The sequence below is a fragment of the Pipistrellus kuhlii genome, unplaced genomic scaffold (genome assembly GCF_014108245.1).
Source record: "Pipistrellus kuhlii isolate mPipKuh1 unplaced genomic scaffold, mPipKuh1.p scaffold_m20_p_25, whole genome shotgun sequence".
NCBI classification, from domain to species: domain Eukaryota; kingdom Metazoa; phylum Chordata; class Mammalia; order Chiroptera; family Vespertilionidae; genus Pipistrellus; species Pipistrellus kuhlii.
Genome location: NW_023425524.1, coordinates 2,770,617 through 2,791,562, shown reverse-complemented (window position 1 = coordinate 2,791,562; position 20,946 = coordinate 2,770,617). Strand labels below are relative to the sequence as shown.

The following is a 20,946-nucleotide window of genomic DNA, read 5'->3' as shown; positions in this document are numbered from 1 at the left end:
CTGTGTCAAGACAAAGGGACTCAAAAAAGATAATATCATTATCAGCACTTTTCTGTCATCCATGATACAAATACAGCCTTATAGCATGAACATACTACAGCCAATGTATTATGTTCAATAAGATGTACTAATATCTACATATGAATGCGCAGATCTGTGGGCTAATCAACATATTTCACTGAACATAGGATATTAGAATTTTGAAGCAGATTGCTTAAGAGAACATGCTACAAATATTCATTGTCAGTCTCTGCTGTATTTGGGGGACTCACGCTTCAGAGTGATCCTTCCGTCATCATCTCTCTGCTCAGAAAGCATGCAGTGGTTACTTAGTGCCTGCTTAGTTTGGAACTCAGAGACTTACCAGCCTACCAAGGTGTAGTCTGACCATTTCCCACCAACTTTTCCAAGAGTGAATTTCAGCCCTTTACCCTTCCCCTTCCTCCCCCCCACTCCTCCATCACCAAAGCTCCATGTTCTGTAATACTGCTCCCCTTCAAGGATGGCCTCACTCAGGTATCACCACTCCAGGAGGCATTTCTAACGGAATCAATTCTTTATTTCCTAGGATTTCCCCACTTCTTTGCACTTCTGCTTCTATGCTTCTGCCTTATGTTTTATGATTACCTGTATACATGTTTTCACCTCCTAATCAGCCTGCCAGCTATGTTAGGGCAGGCAGGATCCATGCAGTGTTAATTTTTGTGTTTCCCTAGCCCATTTTCTCGCACATAGTAGGTACTCAATAAACTGACTGTTGGCTCAAAATATATTTACTGGAACTACACGTTGCTCGTTGTGTGTTGGTTTTGTTTTGAATTCATATCTTCTCTGTCTTTGAACCATTTTAATACACATCAGGATAATGTTAGAATACTGAACCACCAGTTTCACATCTGTTACTTAAAAGTAGTTGTTTGTTTTTAACCCATATTCCTATGAGCATGGTCATACTTCACATCACCTTTAGACTTTCAGAAATTTCATTGCTATCTCCATTTGTAAATGCCTAACCAAGTTTTAACATTCAGACTGTGTTTCCATTTACCTGAATCCACAGAATGGAATGTTCTGCTGTGCATTATAATGGTTGTCCTCCTAGACAGCAGATACAATTGTATGTACAAAATAGCTCTTAGCCTGGGCTGGGGTGGCTTAGTTGGATGAGTATCTTCCCATGCACCGAAAGGTTGCTGGTTCAATTCCGGTCAGGGCTGTGGGCTCAACCCTGTGTGCAGGAGGCAACTGATCAATGTTTCTCTCTCACATCGATGTTTCTCACATGGATGTTTCTCTCTCTCTCTAAAAAAACAACCAACCAATAAAAACATGTTAAAAAGCAGCTTACGTGATTGCTATCAGAACCTTTCCAATTCAGTATTTAATGTAGTAAATAACTATGAAAGAATTACTATACCCTATTTCTCATTTGTTTCTCTGGCTCTTAATCTGTTAGGTTTCTCCCTGTTTAGATCTTGTTCCCTAAAGAGCCCTATGTATTGGTTGAAAATTTTCACTGCATACAAAATCTAGTTGTAGTGTAGAGTACTTGGCCCACCTGAATTAGTGACAGGTTTCAGATTAAATTTCACTTTCGAGTCTTTTCTTTAGATAATTGGGTTTCTTTTTAAGGTACTACATTTTTCACATTCCTTTGTACATGAACACAAAAAGGAAGTTGCTAAGTACCCACAGGGTAAGTTCTTAGTCAGTTGTCCTCACTGAAGAAACATGTGTTGAACACATTTGATATAATTCCTAAAATAGAGTTTTGCCTTTTGAACTTGAACCAACTCTCTTGGAATACTGCTTCACGTTTGCCAAAGCTCTTATTACAACACTCGAATAAATAAACCATTTGACCCAAACTATCAAGTGTACACATTTGATCGTGTAAACAGGGAAATATGACAACCCATAAAAATCTTCACAACTCGGACAAAAATTTTTTAGCAAGAGAAGTCTACTTTCTCCTTTTCAGTATTTACTATGTGTAAGAGTGAGTTTCACCACTCTTAACTTTTATATGTATAGTTTTCTGAACTGAAGGAACAATGAAATTATTAAATGTTACTTTGAAATTCAAGCTAATAATCTAAATGAGAGATGATAATTGGGGGAAATTGTGATTTTTTTTTTACCATAAAATAATTTTTTAATCTTTTATCCCAATATTCATTTCAGATTGTATCCGCTGTACAGTATTGTCATCAAAAGTGCATTGTTCACCGTGATCTTAAGGTAAGCTCTGATTTTATAACATAAAATTTTTAATTATTAATGGATGATTTATAATAATAGAGCTATGTTGGTTGCCTCATTGTACCAGGCCCTCTATAAGGAAATTAGTTGTTATTTAATCTTCACAGCAATTTTATGAGAGACAGTATTGTCACTGAGAAAATAGAGAAAATATATGAGTAGTCATCTAGCATTAAAGGCTAGAAGATTTGATTCGCCACGAATAAGCTTGTTCTATAGATAAATGTGAACTTTGTCCCAAACTAAAAACATCTAAAGTCCAATTCAGTCAGAAGCAAGGTCTGGGCACTAATTCAAGTTAGTCTGATAAAAGAATCAGTTCTCATTCTTCAAATTAAAGCTCAAAGACACATTGAAAACTTTTTATTTGAGGGATGTTCAAATAGGATTTTGGAAAAGCAGCATCTCGTACATTGGGAGGTCGGGGGGGGCGGGGGTGAGGAGAACCACTGCTTTCTACCATCATATACCTCCAGAAGAGAATTTAGTTGTGAAACAGCAGAAGAAAGCTTAGACAGACCTGCTCTAATGGAGTCTGCATTGCATTGTACTGTTTAGACAGACCTGCTCTAATGGAGTCTGCATTGCATTGTACTGTTTTTCTGAGAACAGAACTCTGTGGAGAAGTATTCTCTCAGAGGGCAATGGATTGAACCACAGTAACCTGATTTGCAGTTACTGTAGGTATCAGCCTTGTGCTAACCAACGGTTAACCAATGGTCCTCTACTTGTTGGTTTAAGCCCCAAACAGATCAGTGTCATTTGACTGATGTTCTTTTGACTAGGTCATATTAAGATACTGCTCCTTGCCCTAGCTGGTTTAGCTCAGTGGATTGAGTGTCAGCCTGTGGACTGAAAGATCCCAGGTTCGATTCATGTCAAGGGCACATGCCCGGGTTGTGTGCTCGATCCCCAGTGGGGGGCATGCAGGAGGCAGTCGATCAGTGATTCTCTCTCATCGTTGATGTTTTCTCTCTCTCCCTCTCCCTTCCTCTCTACAATCAATTAAAAACAAAAAAATTAAAAATATATAGTAGTATATAGTTCTAGGTTATTACTCTGAAGGGAAAAAAAAAAAGGGGGCTTTGAACAGTTGCAGAGATGCGTAAAAATGAGAGCTCCTTGTCTGGTGCTAAAAATGCAGCCCTCTGCAGATGGAATTCCGAGCAGGTACCCACCGACCTACCTGCTGGGCTTCTCCATCAGCTGCTACCTTGGCAAGCGCGAGGCCCGAGAGACAGGCCTGGGATGTGGAAGAGGGATGATGGCGGTGTGGTGCGGTGCAGGCTCTTCAACATTGTCCTTTTTATTATTTTCCTCTTAGGCTGAAAACCTTCTCCTTGATGCTGACATGAATATTAAAATTGCTGACTTTGGTTTTAGTAACGAGTTTACAGTCGGGAACAAACTGGACACATTTTGCGGGAGCCCCCCCTACGCCGCGCCCGAGCTCTTCCAGGGGAAGAAGTACGACGGGCCCGAGGTGGACGTGTGGAGCCTGGGCGTCATCCTGTACACGCTGGTCAGCGGCTCCCTGCCGTTTGACGGCCAGAACCTCAAGGTATCATACGGCTGAACTTGACCTTCACGTGCTGGCCCCCCCCCCCCTCCCCCCGACGCAGGATCGTGGTGCAGCCCAGTCCCTAAGCGCTTTCTTCTGTCTGTCCAGGAACTCCGGGAGCGAGTCTTACGCGGGAAGTACCGCATCCCCTTCTACATGTCCACCGACTGTGAAAACCTCCTGAAGAAATTATTAGTGCTGAACCCCATTAAGAGAGGCAGCTTGGAAGTAAGTGGTTGTTGTTTTTTTTTGTGTGTGTGTGTGTGTGTGCTGCGGGTGTAACTTGTTGTTTTTATTTTTACATCCTGGTTACCTGGATGTTGATGAGTCTAGGTTGTTTTTTTTATTAGAGAGAAACTGAAAAACGTCTGTGCGATTCCCTCTCTTTCATTTTCCATTCTTTTTTTTCTTTTCTTTTTTTAAATATATTGGGTCGGCAACTAAGTACTTGCGGATTTTTTAAAGAAAATCAAAGACAATTTTTTCATGGAACTAAATAACTTTATTCTGTAATGTATTGCCCATTTTGATCAATGACCTTTTACCATCTTTCAGGCAGCATCATAATCCCACGTTCAAAAAACTTCTGGTTTTTATTAGCAAAAAACTGAATCAGGTACGATTTGACATCATCATCATTATTGAAATTTTTACCATTCAAGGAGTTTTGTAAAGATCGAAACAAAAAGTAATCAGATGGTGCAAGGTCAGGACTATATGGTGGATGTGGCAAAACATCCCAACCAAGCTCCATTAATTTTTGCCGAGTGACCAAAGATGTGTGTGGCCTTGCATTGTCATGATGGAATACAACACCTTTTCGATTTGTCAATTCGGGCCGCTTTTCTTCAACTGCATTGTTTAATTTCGTTAGTTGTTCAATGTAGACATCAGAATTGATCGTTCGGTTGGGTGGTAAGAGTTCAAAGTAGACAATTCCTTTGTAATCCCACCAAACTGATAACAAAACCTCCTTTTGATGAATATCAGCTTTTGATGTTGTTTGAGTTGGTTCGCCTGGCCTGCTCCACGATCTTTTCCACTTGATATTGTTGTAAACAACCCATTTTTCATCGCCAGTTATCAGTCGTTTTAAAATGGATCATTTTCATTACGTTTCTTTAGCAAATCGCAGCTGCTAATGCGTTGTGTTAACTGTGATTCTTTCAGTTCGTGAGGAACCCATGTATCGAGTTTTTGAACATAGCCAAGTTGTTTTAAGTGATTTTCAATGCATGTATGTGATACATGAAGCTTCTCTGCAATCTCACGTGTTGTACTGTGACAGTCCGAATTGATTATTGCTTTGATTAGGGCGTCATCAACTTCAACTGGACGACCAGAGCGTTTTTCATCTTTGAGTGAAAAATCACCAGAACGAAATTTGGCAAACCAATTTTGACACTGCCGTTCTTTTAAGGCTTCGTCACCATAAACAGCACATAACTTTTTATGAGCTTGCAATGTGTTTTTCCCTTGTGGAAATAAAAAAGCAAAATATGACGAAAATGTTCCTTTTGATTTTCCATTTTTCAACGAACGCCAAACGAAAACTACAAAACAGATCAAAAAACTTTTTTCACTGATTAACAGCTGAATAGCCAACTACCAAATAACAAAATGTGTTTTACATTTGTACTACGTCTGCAAACCTAAACATTCAACTGAAGCCATATGTGTGTGAAACCCGCAATTACTTAGCTGCCGACCCAATATTTTATTGATTTTGTACAGAGAGGAAGGGAGAGAGATAGAGAGTTAGAAACATCGATGAGAGAGAGAGAGAGTCATCAACCAGCTGCCTCTTGCACACCCCCTACTGGGGATGTGCCCGCAACCAAGGTACATGCCCTTGACCGGAATTGAACCCGGGACCTTTCAGTCCCCAAGCCAATGCTCTATCCATTGAGCCGAAACACAGTCTCGGCTCATTTTCCATTCTTTAACGAGGATGAACTGTGTTACCTTTCAAAACAATGCAAAATTTGAGCAAAGGCAAGACCCCTCCTTTTTGCCTTTTCTCTGTCCTCTATGGTAAACCTCAAGAGTATTTTAGCCGAAACCAGTTTGGCTCAGTGGATAGAGCATCGGCCTCCGGACTGAAAGGTCCCAGGTTCGATTCCAGTCAAGGACATGTGTCTTGGTTGCGAGCACATCCCCAGTAGGGGGTGTGCAGGAGGCAGATGATTCTCTCTCATCAATGTTTCTGACTCTCTATCCCTCTCTCTTCCTCTCTGTAAAAAACCAATAAAATATGTATTTTTTAAAAGTATTTTAACACCTTTTTAGCTGTAGCTCAGATAATCTTAAGCATCTTCTTGATGTTTGTCTAGTACAAGTGATGGTACTGCCATTCCTCCTCCTCCTAATAATAACCTCTTCTCAAAAAATGAAAATATAAACTCAGAAGCACATGAGGGGCTTTACAAAGGTGGAAACCATTTAAGCAAAGTTATTTCCTTCTGGCCATCCCAAAGTCCATCTCTTTTCTCGGTGCACCTCAGTGTAAGGTGTGCATTTCCATTGCTAATTTGCTTACTTCCTCATCATTCATCCGCATGAATTTATTTGTTAGAATGTCCCAGCAAGCAGTCATTGATGTCTACAGGCAGTGGTGGCTAAAGTAAACTTCCTTTTGTGAAGTTTGGAATCCTGTTTGTCTTACTGTCTCTCGTTTTGAAGTGGTTGAATGTTCTGGTTGGCCAAACATAACGTAGAATTTTTTTCCCCTAGCAAATAATGAAAGATCGGTGGATGAATGTTGGTCATGAAGAAGAAGAACTAAAGCCATATAATGAGCCTGAACCGGATTTCAATGACACAAAAAGGATAGGTAAGTATTTAAATGCTGTGAGATTTTTTTTTTAAAGTAAGTAAGGGTCCTTTAGTCTACCAAAATAGCGTTTCAAACTATAAATAGGAAGCTATTTTTACTTAAAAAATGCCTGATCTGTCATTTTTCTTTCCCCGGATGTACACTAATCATTGCAAATTTCAACTTCCTTAGTTGGTTCTCATGCATATTATAATCTAATTCAAGTGTTGGCAACGGTGATACACAAATGAAAACGATGTAGATAAATCTCATTCCTTTCAGCAATTTCTAACAGAAGGAATGACTGATTTAAGTATCAGCATTGATCAGACTGATATCAGCAAGACATAACATGTATTTCAACCAAAACCACAGAGGCCTTGAGTCGATAGGCCCTCTCGCTTTGTGTTTTCTGCGTCTCATCAGTGTCCACCCTCCCAGCCCAAACTGTTTTCTTTGTTTCTCTCTCCCTTCCCACAGACTAGGAACTCAAAACAGAGTCATCTCAGCTGTGCTCCTGTCTGGCTTAAAGACAAAGGGAGGAACATTCTAGGGTGTTAGGACTCTGCTCAGGACAACTATGGAATTCTGGCCTCCCAAGGAGGACTCAACCTGCCTTCAGATCAGAAAGGAGGGGTGTTCAGAGATGGGAGAGACCACTCCATGGCAGGCTGAGGGTGTGCTGAGAGATAGAGAGAGAAGGGATTTTGTGTGTCGCACACAGACAGATATTGTGTGTCTGGGTGGACAAAGGAATTCAGCTCGGAAATGTGCTAGGCAATAAGAAAGGGAATGGACTCAATCATATGTAACTCATGATATAGTCTCTGCAAGAAAAATTGTGAACGTACAGTATCCGGATAGACAGTATCCATGTGTTAATAATCCAAAAGTCTTCATAATTGATATTCCACTTTAAAACTTTAGAACTTAGTTTTTATATCTAATGTTGGCAAGCATGGCCAATTTTTGTTCATTTGTTTACTAAAATAAACACATTTTCATAAAATTTGCATTTTTTTCCCCAAATTTCCAGATGTCATGGTCACCATGGGTTTCGCACGAGATGAGATAAATGACGCCTTAATAAATCAGAAATATGACGAAGTCATGGCTACTTATATTCTTCTAGGTAGAAAACCACCTGAAGTAAGTTTTTCACATGTTTAGATTAATATAAATTATTTCTTGCGCTAGTAACGGCTAAGTATCTATATATGATATATAAAAGCCTAGGCGACCATTCAACCTTTTTACCAGTAGCTATGCCACACACTGACCACGAGGGGGCAGACACTCCTACAGGTAGGTTAGTTTGCTGCTGGGATCAGGCAGATTAGGATTGGGTGAGACAGCCTGGATACGCCTTCCCGAGGTCCCACCCCGGCCCCGATCATGCACCAGTGGGGTCTCTCAGCCTGGACTGTACCCTCTGGGCTCTGTTGACTCTTAATCTCAATTTTTCCATTTCTAAAGTGCAGATTAATAAGTCATAGGGTTGTTTTTTTTTTTGGTAATGATTAAACAAAGTAACCAATATAAAGAGCTAAGCACAGTCTATAACCACCATCCAATGATTGGTAGCATTTGGTGTTTTGACTAACCCAAGACTCCTAAGCCTTTTCCTCCCCTTCCTGTTTGCCAGCTTGCAGTTCTGCACCCAAAGTATTTTTGATTTTTAAGTTCTGACTACTCATCTATTATGGCTTGGAATAATAGATGAGAAAAAAAATCAAGAGTGCTAGATGTATCATTTGCATAAACATTTCCACGTTTTGAAACCCTGGTGGTCTCTCTTCCTCTTGCAGTTGGAAGGCGGTGAGTCATTATCCAGTGGCAACTTGAGTCAGAGGTCGCGGCCCAGTAGCGACCTAAACAACAGCACCCTCCAGTCCCCCGCCCACCTGAAGGTCCAGAGGAGCATCTCGGCCAATCAGAAGCAGCGGCGCTTTAGCGATCATGGTGGGGGAAAAGTCACATCAGTGCACACAGACCAGACCGGTCCCATCCAGACTCGCGTTGTCTAGGCCTCATCCATCCACGCCTTCACGTGCCTGTGTCCCCCCCGTCCCCCCGCAGGCTCTCAGGGGATGACAAATAGGATCCCCTGTGCAGGGACCCACCTAATTGTTGTCACCAAACAGTCTCATCTTCCTTTAGAGTGGAAAAATACGCAAATAAAGATATTTCTCACGCAGTATTTGTTCGTAAGGAGAAGGTAAGTCAGTTGTTTTGTAGCTCATTAGGCTTTTTTTTTGTTTGTTTTTTATTCTAGCTGGTCCATCCATCTCCGCTGCCGTGTCGTACACAAAGAGGCCGCAGGCCAGCAGTGTGGAGAGTGAGCAGAGAGAGGAGTGGGACAAGGACGGGGCCCCGCGCAAACTCGGCAGCTCGACCGTGGGGTCCAAGAGCGAGGTGACCGCCAGCCCGCTCGTGGGGCCCGAGAGGAAAAAGGCATCCACTATCCCGAGTGTGAGTGGGCCGCCGGGGCCGCGGCAGCTTGGGGGGCTCATCTGTGATCAGGAGTTTCCGTTTAAAGGTGGTTTTTTTTCAATGTTTCACAATTTAAAATAAATATATTTTATTGATTTTTTTACAGAGAGGAAGAGAGAGGGATAGAGAGTTAGAAACATCGATGAGGGAGAAACACCGACCAGCTGCCTCCTGCACACCCCCTACCGGGGATGTGCCCGCAACCAAGGTACATGCCCTTGACCGGAATCGAACCCGGGACCTTTCAGTCCGCAGACCGACGCTCTATCCACTGAGCCAAACTGGTTTTTTCAATGTTTCACAATTTTAAAGCGGATCGTGCATTTCAAGGACATGCAAAAAGGTCCAGGCTCCTCATAAATGCAATTTAGGAACAAAAAAGGTAGAATGTGAATTGTTTCCATTACACCGAACCTCACCACAGAATGGCACACGAAACTCGCCTCCTTTCCCCGTTGGTAATACGTACTTCATGTTCTATTGGCTCATTGAATTGTATGTTTATAAGTAAGGTGTTGGATGAAGGCAGACTCTGCTAGTATAAAATTATTACTATAAATTTAGCTCACATCATTCACTTAAAAACAGCAAACTGGAAATTATATAATGAAAGCTAGAAGAGACATTGAGACATTGTCCTGTAATGCAGCAGGAAATAATAAAGCGAGATCAGAACACTGAGATGTGTAGTATACGGTGTATCTGTTAACTTTCTAGCTAGACCTCACGATTAAACCCATCATAAGCTAATTATGTATTTTAAAGGTCCGTGAATACTGGATTGGCCAAAAATAGGGAAAGTTTGTCTACTGGTGTAAGGATTACACAGAAGGGGATTCATCCCTATTTTTTTATTTTCTTTTTTTAAAAATTTCTTTATTGATTAAGGTATCACATATTGGTCCTCAACTCCCCATTCCAATCATCCAACCCTCCCTCCTCATGCCCCACACCCCTATTGTCCTTGACCACTGGTTAGGCTCATATGTATGAACACAAGTCCTTTGGTTGATCTCTCCCTTTTATCCTCACCCTCCCTCTGAGGTCCAACAGTCTGGCCCATGGCTCCTTATCTCTGGGTCTGTTCTTGTTCTTCAGTCTATGTTGTTCACCATTTCCCCTAGATGAGTGAGATCATGTCCTACTGGAAATATACTTATAAGAATCAAAAGTGAGACAAACAATAATCGTTGTGCTGAAAGGCATATGAATCAGTCTGTAGTGAGCTTTTCTGGGCCACCAGTTCTTTTGAGACCCAATTTCAATGCCAAACAGTTCCTTACGTGTACATGTCAGCCATGCTATTTCAGTTCTGGATGGTGGGCAAATGGTGATAATGCGGGTCTTCTTTTTCCTTTTTAAAGAATAACATATATGCTGGAGGAAGCATGGCAAGAAGGAACACGTATGTCTGTGAAAGGACCACAGATCGCTACATGGCCCTGCAAAATGGAAAAGACAGCAGGTAAGCATCACAGTGCCTAGGGTTCTGCTGTCAATTGTGCTGTAGCCCCTGCTGATGGGTCAAGAGGGAAGGAAATACAGAATAGTAAGATTGCAGCCAAAGCATTCTTTTTTTTATAGTATATTTTTGTTGATTTCAGAGAGGGAGAGAGAGAAATATCAACGATGAGATAGAATCATTGATTGGCTGCCTCCTACACGCCCCCTACTGGGGATCGAGCCTGCAACTGGGGCATGTGCCCTGACTGGAAAACTGAACCATGACCTCCTGGCTCATGGGCTGATACTCAACCAATGAGCCACACTGGCCTGGCAGCAGCCAACCATTCTTACGAGGGGAAATACTTAGGGGAAGCAGGAGGTAAATCTCTTAGCCTGAGAATTTCCTCTAAAATCTTTTCTAATCCAATATTCATAATTAGGATCTCATTCTCTTTCTTATATGCCCGCTGCTTCCTTACCTCCTTCCCTTCCCCCCTCCCTCAAGTCATAACTATATTCAATACCAAAGGCGTGGTTTTTCTTCCTCTACAGAAATGTGGCCATCTCAGCTGATCCGAGAGAACCATGCAATTCTGTGTTTTATTTTAAATAATGAGAAACCCTATTTTCATTGTATTTTAAAAATTTAGCTTCTTTTCACCACGAGTTATAATACAGAACTATTCATCAATATAATACAAAAGGGCAGGAAGTTCATTCTAATAAAATTCTGTGCTGAGTTCCATCTCTAGTCATTTAGTAGACGATACAGACCATTCTTACATTTGCTTCCTCTCATGTCATAGAAATGGATCTCCTTGGACTTAAGATCCTTTAGGGAAAATAATCCTTGGGGATTGATTTCTGACTTCTTATTTTTCCTGTGCTAAGCCCTCACCTGGAGTTTCCTTAATCGGCAGCAGTTAACCTATTGGTTCATGATAAGAACTGAAAGTGTTTTAATAATACTTCCAGCGATAGTATTTTTGCTATAATTATGAATCCTTTTTGTATAACGGGCAGTGACCCATAGCAACACATCACACCGCACTGTGATATCCCCAGCCACAATCATTTTATCCACAAAAATCATTTCAGCCGAAACTGGTTTTGCTCAGTGGATAGAGCGTCGGCCTGGGGATGGAAAGTTCCCAGGTTCGATTCCGGTCAAGGGCATGTACCTTGGTTGTGGGCACATCCCTGGTGTGCGAGAGGCAGCTGATGGATGTTTCTCTCTCATCGATGTTTCTAACTTTCTATCCCTCTCCCTTCCTCTCTGTAAAATAAATCAATAAAATATATATTTTTAAAAAAAATCATTTCAGACCACCTCTGAATCCCTTTGAGAGAGAGGGTAAGAGTGGGTGAGGTCCTTATTTCCTAGGAAGGTGATAGTAAGTTCACCCGATACATCGTTCCCAAGAGCGTTGACTTGTCCGTCACTAATAATGCCATCAGTGCTGACTGACTTTAAGGGCTGCAGTCATGAAAGGTGTTAGTCACTTTACCTTAAAAACATCGTCCTGAAATGTTAGTGACCTGCGCTTCTCCTCTGCATCCGTTCTGTCCCATGTGCAAGCCTCACGGAGATGTCGGCCAGCAGCTTGTCCTCCGCAGGCTCCGGCGTGGGCCCTGCCGTGCCCTCAGCCCGGCCCCGCCACCAGAAGTCCATGTCCGCCTCCGGCCACCCCATCAAAGTCACACTGCCAACCATCAAGGACGGCTCTGAAGCGTACCGACCCGGGTAACGTGCTGGCTGCGTTTCATTGTGTTTGTTAACAGAGTTATGTTTTTATTGATTTTAGAAAGGGAAAGGGAAAGGGGGGGAGAGAGAGAGAAAGAGAGAGAGAGAGAGAGAGAGAGAAACATCAGTGATGAGAGAGAATCATTGATCAGCTGCCTCCTGCACGCCCCCTACTGGGGATGGAGCCTGCAACCCAGGTATGTGTCCTGACCAGGAATCCAACCGTGACCTCCTGGTTCATAGGTTGATGCTCAACCACTGACCTACACCGGCTGGGCATTTAATTAAAAAAGAAAAAAGAAAGCCAAAACTGGATTGGCTCAGTGGATAGAGCATCGGCCTGCGGACTGAAAGGTCCCGGGTTCGATTCCAGGCAAGGGCATGGACCTTGGTTGCGGGCACATCCCCAGTAGGGAGTGTGCAGGAGGCAGATGATCGATGATTCTCTCTCATCCATGTTTCTAAACTCTCTATCCCTCTCCCTTCCTCTCTGTAAAAAACCAATAAAATATATTAAAAAGAAAAAAAAAAAAAGAAAGAAAAGAAAGAAAGAAAAAGAAAGCCGAAACCGGTTTGGCTCAATGGATAGAGCGTCAGTCTGCAGACTGAAAGGTCCCGGGTTCGATTCCAGGCAAGGGCATGGACCTTGGTTGCGGGCACATCCCCAGTATGGGGTGTGCTGGAGGCAGCTGATCGATGATTCTCTCTCATCCATGTTTCTAAACTCTCTATCCCTTTCCCTTCCTCTCTGTAAAAAAAAAAAATCAATAAAATATATATATATTTTTAAATATTAATAGTAATAAAAAGTTATTGCCCTTAAAAAAAAAAAAAAAAAGTGGGCATAGCAAGTTCTGTCTGGTTTGGGAGCGGGAGCTGCCTAGGTCATCCCTCTGAACAGTGTGCATGGCGCCTTGTCCCCACAGGACCAGCCAGAGAGTGCCTGCCGCTTCCCCGTCCGCCCACAGCATCAGTGCCAGCACCCCGGACCGGACCCGCTTCCCCCGCGGGAGCTCCAGCCGCAGCACCTTCCACGGGGAGCAGCTCCGCGAGCGGCGCGGCGCCACCCACGCCGGGCCCCCCGCGTCCCCGTCCCACGAGAGCGGGGCCTTCGCCCACGCGCGGCGGGGCACGTCCACCGGCCTCATCAGCAAGATCACCTCCAAATTCGTCCGCAGGTCAGTCCCGCGGCTCCGGTGTGCGGGCTATAAAGGAAGCGTGTTTGGGGCTTCTCCTTCCTCTCTATAGTGACGTTTCAAAGTGGTTGGATGACGTTTCATTAAGCTGCTCTTTTGCAGAAGTTTGAAGGGGAAAAAAAAAAAAAATCAAGAAAGACAAAAATCTTTTTCCCTTAAGAGAAAGAAGGAAAATGGACAACATGAGAATTAAAAGCTTTTCTAGAGCAAAACTTGACCTCAACGATGTGTTTTTAAAAGCCTTAATTTAGAAAAGGGAGTTAAATAGGACTTCTATTTATCCTTTAAACTGCTCACTAATTATAGTTTCCCTCTTTCTTGTAAAAAGCCTATATATACATATATATATATATATATATATATATATATATATATATATATATATATATACAGCCGCATAGATGTCTTAGGTGATTTAACATAAAATCGTAACCTCAGCAAACGCAAAATGAACAGCCAACTTCTGAGCTAGTGAAATAGCAAAATGGCACTCTCCTGAGAAAGCAAGCAGAAGTGTGCAACACACACTCATGCTACACGTCGCTGCACACTGTGCAGGTTGAGGGAGATTTGATGTTGGCTTCCAGCAGGTGGCCTCCGATGGCAGCTGGCATGGCCGTTTCTAAGGCTCCATGATGCTCTTATACTCATGGTGCTCATATTCGAGTCCTCTGAACAGTTTTCCGGGCCGAGGAGGAGAGAGAGGGAGGGAGGGAGGAGATTGTGATGTTTTGTCAGCAGTTTGGCAGGTTATTTTCAGTGTCTTGGTTTTAACCTCATGTCAGTCAGTCAATTCTGGATTTGGTTAGAGAAGAGAAAAAAATGCTCCATTCTCCTCCAAGGTCATTGTCACCGTGTGAATGAACAGCCTTGGCTTTGCTAAAGTGCTTGCACTTGGGCTGTACCATCTACCACAAGTGACTTCCTGCAGGAAGACACACCAGCCATTGGTTTCAGTCCCGGGAAGGAGCCTGCTAAGTCCTTTGGCAAGTGGCAGACCTGTGATGCAGCTGCTCTCTCTGCGGTCATAGCATATTGAACTTGGGGGATGTGGGGAGGGAGGGTCTCGGAGGCTTGGAGATAAAGAGAGCATTTCTCAAAGCTCAGGATATAGTCTAGCCTTATCATTTAATATTTTCAACTCATCTCTCCAATGACCCGTTCTTTCCCCCTAGTTCTCCTTCTGAAGTCCATCCTGGGCTCAAGCTCTGTTTTTCCCTGGTTCTCTCTGCCTTTCTCACTTCCCTCTGGCTAAGGCCTGAAGAAGGGGAACCCTCGCACAGACACCCTCTGTGACCAGAACTCGGGGTCATTTTGGGAGCCAAAATGCCTCACAAACTTTGGGTCCAACCAAGTCGGTGCGCCATTAAATGCTTAGATGAGAAAGTGGGGCTTTCATAGGGGGAACATAGAGGAATTGGGCTTGCTGAGCACTAAGAAAGGAAGGATAAGAACAAGGGAAAGCTCCAGAGAGGAAGCTGGGCAGTAGCTTTCTGGCCATTAGGAAGACTGTTCGCCAAAAGGACCACCTAAGAGAGTTGCTTTCTGGTCTTCAGAAAGCCATTTACACTAGAATCGTTGATCAAGGGAGATGGAGATTACTGTATTATTTCAACGTCTTTTAAATAGCCTTTAGACCCATTTGCTGTGGGTAGGTTCTTTATACCTACTATGTAAGCTGGAAATTGCATCACACCTGATAATTTTTTTTTTATCCTCACCTGAGGATATGTTTTTATTGATTTTTAGAGAGAGAGAGAGAGAGAGAGAGAGAGAGAGAGAGAGAGAGAGAGAAACATCCATGAGAGAGAGAAACATCCATCCGTTGCCTTCCATATGCACCCTGACGGGGATCGAACCCACAACCTAGGTATGTGCCCTGACCAGGAATTGAACCCCCCACCTTGCAGTGTATAAGACAATGCTCCAACCCACTGAGCCATCCGGCCGGGACAAACCTGTGATTTTTTCACCATAGCTCACTCTTACATAGGGATGCGTAAAACATAAACTTAAAGGTTCAAGTTGGTAATTTTTCCCAGCTGTTTATTAATATCTTGCTATCACAAGCCACCTCTTCCTATATTTAAATGGGTTTACAACTTGATACTCCTATGTCAATACTTAATTAACTTTGAAAAATGGCAACGTAGTTAAACTTTTGGTAGATTTTTAAAATATCAATTGCATTCAACAGAAGGACAATTAGTAGAGTTTTCCTGGTTTTTCTTTCACAGGTGGATATCCAGGTAAGATCAATGTTTCTGTTTAAGATTGAGTTCATGTTTTTAGACTCACCTGCTTGGGTAGTCTGTTCGTTTGCTGTAATATTTTATCATGTGCATGAATCGTTAGCTTAACTCCTGAAATAAGTTAACTGCTTATTTAAAAATGGGTAAACTTATTTTTAAAAATACTTATATGTGTGTTGAGCTTTATTTCTAACTATAAGGTTAATGTGTATGTTTTCTAAAATTGAGCGACTACTAGCATTCTGTTTCGTAACAAACATGCAGTTGAATCTTGCTGATGACCATTATCCAATCGTTTTAACTTTAGATTGAACTAAACTAAACCAAAAGATAAATTACAACTTTAAAATCACGTCTGAGAATTGGAAGATCATGTATAAAAAAAAAAATCCTAACCCGTCAGCCAGCATTTCCTCCCTGACAATACCCAGTAGACGCTCAATGAGTGACAGTTCAGTGCGGTTATGTTGAAAAACATGAGAAATAGCATTAGACTTGACGAGTCACAGAAACTGTCACGCTAGAAGTTGGCTCAACAAGTTGATTTTAAAATCATTTCAGATGTAGGATTTCTTGATCTCTTTTTCACTCTTATCATTAAATCTCAACCTTCACTTTGTTTTGAGGGATCCAAGTGAAGGCGAAGCCAGTGGCAGAACAGACACCTCAAGGTGAGGAGCCACTATTAACCCTTCGCTGCCAGGGCCCGTGTACGCAAACGTGCTTTTGAAATACCGACAGCACTTCATAAACATGAGTAGAATGAATCACTAGCTAGTATGTGCATTTCAAATTTTTATATTGGGATGGGCTTCCCTCATATTGCTTAGCATTTAATTACGTGTAAGTTAACTAACTGTGTGTGTTTTCTAAACATGATTTTGAATTGTGTGCTTTGTAGAGAAATGGTCTTTTCTGTCATAGATGTGTTGGTAGAAGAATGAATAGATTAAAATGTACAGATCCTTTTCTCACTAAAAAATGATGTAACTAATATTAGTCTTAAATAGCATAGGTCACCAAGGTGGCCAAGTTCATAGGAAGACTTGATATTAGTGATAGTCTTCAGGTGAGTGTTCAGCCATAGACCATGCGTGGAAATGGTCACCAGGCATGCTCTGTGGTTTTCTGACATTTAATGCTGGTTGTGTCTTCGACCTGGTGATGAGTCTCCAACTCGAGCACAGTTGGGACTGGATTTAACAGATGGCTGGTCCCCCTCGCAGGGTTTGTGACGGGCAGCCTGGGGCCTGGGGACCACATTAATGGCATGTCGCTACTTGTGTTTATATTTATAAGTGGGAAACTTAAGGAATAACAGCACTGGCTTCCTTCAGGAATAAATTTTTGACCAGCTGGATGCACACCTCAATTTAATTTCTACTTTTTAAGATGACTTGGGATATAAAACATCATGAGCATTGGAAAAAACTTAACTGAACATTCCAAGGTGCTGCGTTTGTGTGTAGTCATTATAGTTGCAGCATTTCTTTATGGAGGTAGGTTCCTAGTTTAAATTGAGGAAGGAGCCAGAGGCAGGCAGGACACACGTACTGTTCACTCTCTCCTGCCTGTTCATAAACACGAAGGCCTGGTGTCATCCCTCAGGTAGTCATCCCTCTGAGCCCCCTTCTGGAACCTTCCCCTCCCTTTTTTCTAAACTTCCCTCTGAAACATTGAGTAGCAGAGAGTGTCACAGGTGCCTGCTAATGTTTCAGTTCATGTGCATGGTTCTGTTTTTGTTTGTTCTTCGGCTTTTGAACAAACCTTTGGAACCATCCTGTCTCTAAGGTACTTGCTAGTCATTGAATCCGCACAACCACCGGGAGGAAAGTGTCCCATTGCACAAAGGAAGTGGGGGGGTGGGGGGGAAGGGGAGGGGCAGGAGGGACCAAGCCAGTCCTAATAAGTCTCTGTCTTTGCAGAGAGATGAGGGGTGTGATGGTGAATAGCTGGGCCCTTGAGCTCAGACCACATGGGTTGAGCTGTGTTCGTCTACCATAGGGGTGTCGAACTCAATCAGAGAAGGGGCCAAAATCTAAAATCCAGCCTAAATCGCGGGCCAAATGGTTTACTGAACAGTCATAAACTGTCATTGTGATGGAAACGCAGCGGAGTGCAGTGATGACAGCGCGGTGCGGGCCACATTGCAAGGCCTGGCGGGACGGATTTGGCCCGCGGGCCTTGTGTTTGACACATGTGGTCTACCAGTTCCCGGGATGGTCTGTGTGGTTTTAGAAGAGTGATTCTACCTCTCCATGCCTCGTGTGCTTGTGAGGGGCCCACAAGGAACTAGCACATGTGAGGCGGGTAGAACAGCTCCTGGCACGGAGTAAGTGCTCGATAAAGAACAGATGTCATCATTACTGTCAACACTTCCAGGAGCTCCTGAGTTAACGGTGCCATTGGGATACACCCAGAAAATGTCCCATATGGGCCTGTTGTCTGAAGCTCACCAAGTTTCCCGGGTGGGACGCAAGGAAAATTAGACTTGCAATAAGACATCTGATTTCTAGTCTTTCTTTTACGTCATCAGCTGTGTAACCTTTAGAAAGTAATGTAAGTTTCCGAGCCATCAGTTCTCTGTTTTTAAACTGAGTGGCCGATCACGTGACTGATCTCTTGGGTCCCTCCCAGCCCCGGCATGCTGACCCATGACCCGAGTGTGCGTGTGCTCCTCCTGATAAATGTCTCTGCTTGGATCTGCACATTCCTGGAGGAGGCCTGTGGCTCAGGGTCAGAGAGCAGAGAGAGAATGCCGGAGAAGGCATTGGGATAAATGTGCTCTATACTTAGTCCATAGTCTTTGGAGATTTCTTTTCTCTATTTACTTCTTCCCTTGTTGTTGTTTTTTTTTTTTTTTTTTCCAAGCTTGCATAGTTTGCAGAGCTTTGGGGTTTCAGATGCCTCGGAATTAGGGGGGAAGCATGAATATACACGCATCCCTGAAAATTCATATATATAAATGTATACATGAATATACATTATAGGATAATGTTGATATAAAATGTTTAATATAGGTAGATAGTAGACTATATTTTCAAAGTGTACCACTACTTTAAATCACATGTCGGTGAGACGGGTTAGCAGATTAAAATTATACCATCTATATTTGAATAATTGCTCATTAAATGTAAATTACAGGGTATTCCGAATCATCAAATCGACTACGTTTACCTCTCTGTGATTCTGTGAAATGGGTTTTCTGGTTCTGTATCATTCATGGGCGATCTACAGTAAGGAAAATTCAGTGAGGTTGATGCGCTTAGGAAACACGTGTCACTCATCTACTCTGGTGCGAAAGCCTCAAAGCCAGCCCAGAGCCTGTAGGTCCCAGGAACAGTATGGAGGCCGGTGCGTGTGGGGAATGAAGGAGGAGGACAGTCGCAGCGGCGAGGGGCGGGGCGAGGAGTTGGGGTGTAGGTGTGCGGAGCCTCCCTTGTAGGCTGTTTTGAGGGTGTCTTCAGCAAAGCATTGGCACGATTTGAGGACCCGATGCCCTCACACCTGTGTGTGGTACGACCTGGCGTCTTTACCTCTTTGCAATACAACCTTCTTTTCTTCATTATCAGGTAGTGCCCATTGCTACTAGCCTGTCCCAAGTCTTTCTCCTACCCCAGCCCCCCCCCCCAAAAAAAAAAGATAGAGAAGGGGGAATTTTTCTTTATATTTCAAAATTGTGTATGCACAAGCACAGTGCTGGTGGCTCTCCTTTTGTACAAATGTACAGAAAATGGAGTTTAAACCGTGGAAGGACCTCAAAAAGTACTCAGTTCTTCACGTTCGGCTGCAAACCTGTTCCCTACAAATAAGTACATTTACGGAAATATGCCATTTTAAATATATATTTTATTGGTTTTTTTACAGAGAGAAAGAGAGAGGGATAGAGAGCTAGAAACGTCAATGAGAGAGAAACATCAACCAGCTGCCTCTTGCACACCCCCTACCGGGGATGTGCCCTCAACCAATTGTACATGTCCTTGACCGGGAATCGAACCTGGGACCTTTCGGTCAACAGACCGACGCTCTACCACCGAGCCAAACCGGTTTCGGCTGGAAATATGCTATTTTAGATGGAAGCTATTAACGAAGTCAAACAGGGGGCATCCTGGGGCCGCTTTTTGTAACAGCGAGATGGCATGAGCTTTTGCGCTTGCCTGACGGTAGTCTGCCCAGCAGGCTGACGTAGGAAGCACTGAATTCCGACCCCCGCGAGTTTGCATGTGTGTCTCCATCTCTGTGCTGAACGGAACCTTCTCTGCGTTCTCTCCCTGTGCCCTGTTGTTCTTCCAGAAGCACATCCGGGGACCCGAAGGAGAGAGACAAGGAGGAGGGGAAGGACCCCAAGCCGCGCTCCCTGCGCTTCACCTGGAGCATGAAGACCACCAGCTCCATGGACCCCGCCGACATGATGCGCGAGATCCGGAAGGTGCTGGACGCCAACAACTGCGACTACGAACAGAAGGAGAGGTTTTTGCTCTTCTGCGTCCACGGTGACGCCCGGCAGGACAGCCTGGTGCAGTGGGAGATGGAGGTGTGCAAGCTGCCGCGGCTGTCGCTGAACGGAGTGCGCTTCAAGCGGATCTCGGGGACGTCCATTGCCTTTAAGAACATCGCGTCTAAAATAGCCAACGAGCTCAAACTGTAAGAGGGAACTCCACTTGGCGGGATCAGGGAAGACACAGCCGAATGAGGTACCGTTCTCCAATGTACTCGCGATGGGCCTGCGAGTCACCCGTGTAGAATCTGCCCTTAACACGATAAGGTTATACATAGTTACGGGACTGTACAATTCAAGTCAGTATGAACTGTCATAAATATCTGTAGCTACAAAAAAAGAGTTAGGTTCACATGTACAGGTAAGTATATTGTGTATTTCTGTTCATTTTTCTGTTCATAGAGTTGTATAATAAAACAGACGATTGCTTCAAAAACTTGTATAGTTGTCTAGATTTCTGCACAGAAATGTACGTTTGATGCTCTGAGATGAGACTATTCTCCCCTGTTCTTTACATTCTGGTGGGTTTTTAAAATTCTTACCTCCATCATGTAATCTTGAAGGTGACTGTGTCCAGAATTGAAAGTGCACAGCAGTAGTCTTTACGATTGTAGCATGGACTTTAAAAAAAAAAAAAAAAATTATTTTCAAGTCATATTGAAATTGAAGCCAGAAGCTG

At 43.2% G+C, this 20,946-nt stretch overlaps 1 protein-coding gene across 9 annotated transcripts in view; it reads left to right on the top strand.

Moving 5' to 3' along the window:
* The window catches only part of MARK1 (microtubule affinity regulating kinase 1), a 54,489-nt gene extending 33,890 nt beyond the window's left edge, over window positions 1-20,599 (top strand). For 2 of the 9 annotated variants that reach the window (XM_036453467.1, XM_036453465.2), the window contains 2 exons: window positions 2,185-2,241; window positions 3,646-3,783. In XM_036453467.1, the coding sequence (XP_036309360.1) occupies window positions 2,185-2,234 (50 nt within the window). In that variant the 3' untranslated portion in view covers window positions 2,235-2,241; window positions 3,646-3,783. Of the gene's footprint in view, window positions 1-2,184; window positions 2,242-3,586; window positions 3,824-3,931; window positions 4,052-6,556; window positions 6,657-7,674; window positions 7,788-8,446; window positions 8,601-8,913; window positions 9,111-10,495; window positions 10,597-12,156; window positions 12,322-13,247; window positions 13,500-15,754; window positions 15,767-16,395; window positions 16,441-20,062 lie in introns of those variants that run through there. The other 7 variants (XM_045587104.1, XM_045587103.1, XM_045587105.1 and 4 more) reach the window with 7 other exon arrangements.
* The last annotated feature ends 347 nt before the right edge of the window (window positions 20,600-20,946 follow it).